This window comes from Elaeis guineensis, chromosome 2, assembly GCF_000442705.2.
Source record: "Elaeis guineensis isolate ETL-2024a chromosome 2, EG11, whole genome shotgun sequence".
Taxonomy (NCBI): Eukaryota; Viridiplantae; Streptophyta; class Magnoliopsida; order Arecales; family Arecaceae; genus Elaeis; species Elaeis guineensis.
Window position 1 is genome coordinate 104,218,809 of NC_025994.2, and position 8,340 is coordinate 104,227,148.

The following is an 8,340-nucleotide window of genomic DNA, read 5'->3' on the forward strand; positions in this document are numbered from 1 at the left end:
GAACCCGGATGTGGGCTCAAGATACGCTTTGAATACATCGCTCATTTAAATTGCCACATGCGAGTAGATCGTTCGTCCGTTTTTCCTACCAATACATTTCTCCCGTCCGATTTCTTTTGTTTTTGTCCGGTTTGCTGTCCCTTTTGTTATTGGCCAGCGGGTTTGATAAGCTTACGTTTCCCGTGGGCCCGAGCGATCATTGTCAATTGTAGCCTTATGATTACGTTATAGCTCCATTAATCTAAGCGTTCCGGGTGCCCGATCGGAAGGCCTCCGCTGGGTGGGTACCCGCTCGATAAAACAACGGAGTAGATATTTGAAGGGCGTGGGATCGGAGAACCGCCGGTGAGACACTTGTCAAATTTCTTCCATCTCTGTGGGCGGTGGTAAGGGGAATTGCGTTGCTAGAAGCAGGCTGATGTGACGGTTATTATGTAAGGGCGTCGATTGGGGAATGGATTTTTTTATTTTAGCTGTAATATTTTTTCGCTAGTGGTCGTTTGTTTCAGCTAAGCTTGGGGTAGTTTAACTGGAATAGATTGAAACACGTAGGAATTTGGAAATAATTCGTGGACGTGACATGCACTTGAATAGGAGTATAGCTTGTGCACTGTTCGGAAATTCTTTCAACTGTTTTTGCCCTGATATTTTTCCAGATTATATGCAGTGATAAGAGGATCGCTTCTCTACGTTGGGATGCGACTACAAATCCTAGTCTTGGTTCCATCAACTAAAGCCTGGTTTACAATGTTCAGCAGCGCTCCAAAATAAGAGACGGATTAGATCCTTCTGGTGACCGGCTCTTCCCCCATCAGAATTGAACAAGGAATAGATGAATATGTTCAAATATTACAATGTAAGTCTATATAAGATTTTTCAAGCTTGCTTGCATGCTTTGATTTCGAAAAAAAATGAGTTATAGGGTCTGTTCGCTGGGGATGGCAAAATCGATCCGATCCGATGGATATGTACCCTATCCAAACTCAGTCAAATCTGAAAAAAAAAATTTGATCGGGTTTGGATAAAATCCGAAAACTGTAGCACGGATATGGATAGAATATGAGTAGTGCTGTTTTCTATCCAAACTCGAACCTAAAACTGATCCGAACCTATGGGTATAGATAATATCCGAATCCATATCCGAATATATATGTTTATAATTCTATTTTGGTAATTCTGTTTTGGTTGATAATATGCATAAAATTATTTTGATTATTTATATGTTCTATGTTAAATTGTAATTCTATTTCTGTGTTTAATTTCTATAAATTTGGACTTATAAATTATATTCTATGTTGAATTGGTAATTTTGTTTTGATTGATAATATGTATAAAATTATTTTGGTTGTCTATTTTTTTTGGATATGGGATAGGCATAAGATGGGTATGGATTGGGTATGGAAAAATGGGTTATCCATGAGTATCTCCGAACCCGTTGGGTATGAAGATGGGTATCTCTTTTCTTATCCAATCGAGTATCGAGTAGGATTTGGATATAGGATATTAAGTTCGGATTTGGAGATGGGTAGTATAATATCTGTTCCAAATCCTATCCATTGCTATCCCTACTGTTCACCATTACTATCTCCAAAAACTTTGAAACAACTAATATATATATATATAAGTCATAGATTGATGGTATGATATAAAAATATATCAAACTATGATAAAAATAGATTTGAATTTGGTCATAAAATATATGATCTCGAACTTATAACCTCCAAGCCATTATGGAGCATTATGAATCAAGATTCTTAGGATGTATATTTTGCATTATAGAGAGTTGTGCATCATTGAATAATTACCACATCATCTATCTAAAAAAATTGATGGCTGAGATTCATCTCCACAGGGCCCACAACTTTTACTTGCAACATCTTTGGAAGATTCATCTTCTAATTCTAAAATTAAAGGGCTTGCACTTTCTCTCCAACATCCATTAGGAATTGTAACACAAGGGCACTTTTTCAGCAAGTCTGGATAATAAAATTCTCTTTCATGCTTGCTTGAAGAAGCAATGTAGAGTGAAAAATATGAAGAATCAGAGATGGAAAAGTCCAAAAACTCCAAAGTTGCACCTTCTGAAGATCCTCAAAGTAGCATAGCTTGGATGAACCATGTCTTCTCCTCAAAGATATTTCTGATATCCTAGAAGTCCTCTCATTCTTGGACTAATTAACTCTAACCTCCGACAGGATATCCCACCAAGAATATGTTATCCGATAAAAGTGTCATAGTTGTATTAATTACAATGGTAGAAACTCCACATTACCGTGAAAATCCCGGTCATCACAACTGTAACTCGACAAGAAATTGAATCAAAGTCAAGTACCTGATGGTTCAGAAATCGAGGAACAGAATCACAACTATCATCGTTACGAGAAAAGAATGAATAAACATAACAATAAACTAAAGTATCGAGATGTCTAATCAAAATTTCATACTTAAATGTCCCAGGGGTAGCCCGTTTTCCTTTGTTTGGCACCCAAAATGGTAACTCCTGGCCCCAAAATGCTTGGAAGATAGCATAAATAACAAAACAATAGATAATAACTCCCGGTCCCAGAATGAAAGCCTTATCCCATATTGTTTGGCACCCAAAGCCGCATGTTTGGCGCATAACACCTTGCTCTCAATTTTTGAGATAAACAATAGCCATCTCTTCCCAAAATAGATGAACTGGTGGCTATTTAATAATGTATATCTCTACGATGCAAAATACTGAGCAACCATCTCGTGGATCAGATTTATCTTACATAATCTAGTATAGCCCTACTTCCTTTTAAGACTGATAAAATATGATCTGATATGTCAATTCGATCCGTATTCGATTCATCGTAAATAGATTTAAGTTTAGACTAAACGATTTTAGATCATAAATGGATTAATCCGTTTAATCAATCTAATGATTAGATCGAATTTATATTTTAGATATTTGATCCATTTAATCTATTTAATATTCAGATCGGATTGAGTCAGATAACTCATTTAATCTGTTTAACCTGTTTAATCTATTTCTGATCCATTTAATCCGATCTGTTTAATCTATTTAAGATCCGTTTAATCTGTTTAATCTATTTCTGACCCATTTAACCTAATCTGTTTAATTTATTTAATCCATTTAATTTATTTAATTTGTTTAATTTAATTTGATTTATTTAATAAATAGATTAAATGGATCAGATCAGATTATCTGTTTAATAAATAAATCAGATTTAAATTTAAAATTTTAATTTATTTAATAAATAGATCAAATTTAGATCGATAATTTTTTGATTCGATTCGTATTGATTCGATCCATTTATGATCGGATCCGATTCAATGGTCATTTCTACTCCCTTTCCATCTCACACGAGCAGCACGTGACGGGAACTGTCCTTTCAAACCGGGGCGAGGGAAGCCGAGCACCAAAGCGCCGCACCGGCGCGCTCAACATTTGGATGGCTTACGTGCTGGCCCACGAGCTACGGCACATTATTCTCCAGTCAAACCTAAAGAAACACGAAAACAACCCCAAGGAATAACCCACCCGCGTTATGCAGCGATGCCATGACGAAAAGGCTGGCGAACTAGCAAAGGGCCTGGGTTTCGTTTCGGGTTTCATTTTGGGTCCCACTCTCCTCCAGCACGCGTCTCCTATGTTTTTATGGATTCTCTAAAATGCCCCCCCCCTCCTTCCTGGTCCTCAAGAAACAGAACGTTAGAGCTCTCCGCTTATATTCTTTACCCCGTTCTTTCGTTCTTTTTCGCCCACCGGCGGTTTTCTCAACATCGTCTGCTTCTCGTCTTCGATCTCTTACCTCTAGAAGGCCAGATCCGGACACCTCCAGGTCGGCCGGTGCATGTTATTCCAGCGGTGGAGGGGTCACTAGATCCCATGGCGGCGGCGGCGGGTGCGCGCGAGAAGTCCCCGTCCTCCAACCCGCTCGACAACTTCTCCTTCCCGATCTTGAAGAGATGGGGAAACCAGCGGATGCTCCGCTGCGCCAACGTCAACCGCAAGGGTGAGATTATCGGAGGCGATCGGGGGCCTTCGCTTCCGGCTGCGGCCAGCGAACGAAGAGCTCTTCCAGCCGGAGCGCGGATCCGGGTGCCGGAGGAGGAGTCGGAGGGCGGCGACGACGGAGGGCTGGAGGAGCTGAGGGCGAAACTGATGGGCCATCTCCGCGAGGCGGCGGACTGGATAAAGATCGGGGTGACGCGGCCTCTCTTGGGAGGAAAGGCGGAGGGGGACGTGCTCGTACAGGCGCCAGCTAGGGCGATGGAGGCGGGGTTGGCACCGGAACTGGAACCCTCGTCGTCTGCGGCGGAGGCAGCGAGACCGTGGAATCTAAGGACGAGGAGGGCCGCATGCAAGGACTCAATCGGGACCGGAGGGCGGCAACCAGGGTGTAGCCCTGCTCCGCCGGCGGCAGCGGCGGAGAGAAGTGGTCGGGAGAGGATGGTCCGGCTGAGATCGGAGAGCGCGGGGAAGAGGGAGCGGCCCAAGTTCTCGGTCGCGCTCACGCCGGAGGAGATCGAGGAGGACATCTACGCGGTGACGGGATCCAGGCCTCGCCGGCGGCCCAAGAAGAGGCCTAGGATCGTACAGAAGCAGTTGGATGTAAGTGGTTTTTTTTGAATACTTCTTGATCTGTTTAACTATTTATCTTTGATATTAATATATGATTATTTTTCTAAAGAAAATTCTTTATTATATTATTAAATTTTCTGTCATTTTAAATGGCGGTGGTTTCTTTCGGCAGTCGCTCTTCCCGGGACTGTGGCTATCTGAGATCACCGCCGACATGTACAAGGTTCCTGATGATTAGCCCCAAGGACGGTGGCGCGGTTATGTACACCTCCGGTTAGGAAACCCCCTCCCCCGCCCACTTCATCCTCTCAAATGCGGTCATGTTATGTTCACCTCCGGTTAGCAAATAACAAACCCCCTCCTCTCCCAGTCCTCTCTCAACGTGGAAACTGTGGATTATATCTAGCCTACGCTAGTTCTTTACTTCTTTCTCTCTCTTGGGTTCATTGTGATGGATGTATTTGATTTGGTACGTTGGTGTTAGCTCAGAGACTGAACAATATCTATATAGTGTGATGTTCCTTCATATTGCGTTTGAATTAAACAATATTACGTGAGTTTGGATGTGGAATTATTTCCTGCAGAGTACGTGTAGGAGAGCTTGTTTTTATCTTGGTGGTTGAAAATGTCATGGTGCAACGTTATTAGAGTAGCTAAGAGGGGTCAAAGGTTTTCATCGCAGGTAGAACCTCGCTAGAGTATACGTCGGTAAAAACTTTTATTATCTCAACTGATATAAATTAATATCGCCACATACAAGTTGACAGAGCGTAAGAAAGTCCTATATCTTTTTTTTATAAATCCTTTTTATTACCTCGAATAGTATTTTAAATTATTAAGTATTGAAATTACAATACGCAGAAGTAGTAGATAATATCAATTCTTTACTATATTAGCCAGGGCTCAGTTGTTCGTAAATTTTTTTATCATCTTTCCTGAAGTAAATTGAAATATTAATATAATTTTATTTTAGATGTATTTAATAATCGGTCATTCCATTAACTAGATTTTAATTTTTAGTCTTTTTTTTTTTTTTTTTGGTAGAAGAATTTTTAGTCTTTGTTAACTGAAACTTTAACACCTGCCTAAAGTTTCAATTTTTATTTTTTTTGGTTTCTAGTAGTACACGTACAGTTACAAACAATTGTGCACGTACGAATATAAGTATGTACAAAAAGAATATAAATATGTGCAAAACTAAAAAAAATTAAATGACAATAATTAATAAACCACATGTTAAAATCGGATAAAAAAAACTAGGTGTTAAGTCTGTCTATATTTTATTAATTATTCACTTCGGGAAAGACAAGATCAGGGTTCAGTTTGCCTATATTTTATTGATCATTCAATGACAGATAAGGGATACAGAATTTTGGTGCCACCCGGATTTAGTCATTTCCGTGTCCATTGATTAGGAAATGATTATAAAATAATATGAGGTGAAAGACCAGCAAGACCGGCTAGGGCGTCAGCGCCGTCGGTCGGTCCTCAAGGTGAGTCATTAAAATCAGCGCTGGAGTCTTTCTCAGAGTAAGAAATTGGTAGGAGTTTTTGGGTCAGAAAATTCCCACAACCGCGTCTCTTTTGCAGGGAGACACGGCTCTGATGCACGTGGTCCGCCATGAAGCGAACTGGTGTTGTTTCAAGATGGTGGTCCAAACTTAGAACGATTCCCATCCGAAAGTCCCACCGATGTGACAACTTGATCAACAAAACTCTGCACCAAACCCATCCGCAAACTGTGAGTCACATCCGGAGCCCGAATCCGATCCTCAAAGCTTCTCTTGGAAATCGACTATGAGTGCAGGTTACGTGCATGTACAGTCGTGCTTGCATCTGTGCATATGTACTCATGCATGTGCATGGCTTAGCGTGTGCTATATACAAATACAAGGATGTGTGGAACTTATTGCTAAAAATCATATGGATCCCTCTCTGTCATATTTGCTTTGATTCTTGACTTTTTCTAATATAATTGCTGGAACATGTTGGTTTTCTAGGTTTGGGTTGGGTAATATAGTATGATTTGGCTGTGGCTCAGTTGATCCATACACCAGGCATAAAATCAGCTACATTTGGTCTAGGCAGGCTATCAATTGATTTGAGCAGCACAGAATTAATTAGACACAAGCTTAAATCAAGAATAGTTCTGATGTAATTATGCTGGACTCAAACTTGTTTTATCCGCTCGAAATTGATTCCATGCCGAGCTGGAAATATAGAACTGAAAGTACACACGACCTAGTCGGGCTTGGCTTGACAAGCCTCGAAATAGATTTAATAAATCATGAATATTAAATGCTTGATAGAAGATTTAATGATTCTAAAATTAATGATAGCACATTCAAATCACATATCCGGAATGTTGATTATGACTTTGCACAGAAAAAAAAAAAAATGATTATGACTGCTTGTAAAAATATATAAAAAATAATATGTGACAAGTTTCTAGCTTGTGCATCATGTGAGCCTTGAAGGATGGTGCTTATTATGCTAGTATCAAAAAATTTACATGAGACAATTTAAGTTGAGAATCCACTTTATCTATTACAGTCCACACATTTTAAAATTTGTATGGATTGCAAACCAAAAAATTTTCATGCTTAAATGATTCCAAAACATGGTCTTATATTTATGATGCCTTTGATTTTTGGTGTGCTCACGATGCATAGGATAGAGATAAGCAAAACATGTAATTTTTGATTTGTAGATTTTTTAAATTGATCAAAGTGATCACTAGACTCAATTTGAATCATCTTTATTATTCTAATATTCAAGATGATCATCAGACTTGATGTGCATCACTTTAATGACTATATATATTTAAAAAAATTAATAGATTTGATATTGATCACGTTGGCTATTATAAATATTTAAAAGAATTATTAGACTCGATGTGGATCATGTTGTCCATCATGGATATCCAAGATAATCATCAGACTTGATGTGACTACTTTGACTATTATGAATAGAGCTACATAAACTTCAAAAAGTAAGATCTCCATTAGAAAGTCTAATCATACGTCGAATCTTCAAAGATCATAACTTGGTCATATAGTATCAAAATTGAGATTATCCTTTTTTAAATAAGATAATTTTTCAAGATTTATAACTTAATATTAGCTTCTTAAGAAGCTAAAATAGATCGAAATTTTATTATTTGAGTCCAAAAATGGATCGGTCGAACCAAAAGTCTTCTTTTCGGAAAGACTCTAACTAGGTACTATCTTACAATCTAAGAAGAAATAAAAGAAGTAATAGAAAGCAAAGTTGATAGAGAAATTGAGCTCTTATAGAATTTTTTTTTATAATTATTTATACTAGTCATATTTTTAGAAATCTAGTTGTATTAGAACTAAGAGAAAAATCCAATATGAATTGTAAAAATGAGAACCTCACTACTATTATAAATAGGGGTTATATGCCTTAGTCTTTGTGGTGTGGATCATTAATGAAAGAAAAGAGATAGTAAATCCTACTTTTATATTTTTTTTTATTTTTCTTTTGAGAGATTCGAATTGTGTAGGTTGAAAAAAAATTTTCTCCCTAATCAGATCATTAATAACGTATATTATAATTGACAAGTGGATCTCCACTCAAATTTGAATGGATGTAGATTGAATGATAAAGATTCAACATTTATGATCGGAGCCATTAGATGTGATCTACCATCTCTAAACTACTTATATACAAAAAATTATATAATTTGAAGTGTGACAATGACAAGTATATGAACTAATGGGTGTGTGCATGCAAAAATAGATGTA

General features: G+C 38.2%; 1 protein-coding gene across 1 annotated transcript; it reads left to right on the top strand.

Annotated features, from left to right (window-relative positions):
• The first annotated feature begins 3,631 nt into the window (after nucleotides 1-3,631).
• On the top strand, nucleotides 3,632-5,099 carry LOC105045357 (uncharacterized). The gene is made up of 2 exons (XM_010923612.4): nucleotides 3,632-4,603; nucleotides 4,746-5,099. The coding sequence occupies exons 1-2, from the start codon at nucleotides 3,647-3,649 to the stop codon at nucleotides 4,809-4,811; spliced, it is 1,023 nt and encodes a 340-aa protein (XP_010921914.2). The 5' UTR covers nucleotides 3,632-3,646; the 3' UTR covers nucleotides 4,812-5,099.
• The last annotated feature ends 3,241 nt before the right edge of the window (nucleotides 5,100-8,340 follow it).

Excerpts from the sequence above, each read along its gene's own strand:
- LOC105045357 (XM_010923612.4), top strand. The coding sequence starts at position 3,647 with ATGGATTCTCTAAAATGCCCCCCCCCTCCTTCCTGGTCCTCAAGAAAC. Across the intron at positions 4,604-4,745 it reads TCGTACAGAAGCAGTTGGAT|TCGCTCTTCCCGGGACTGTG; the intron begins GTAAGTGGTTTT and ends TTCTTTCGGCAG.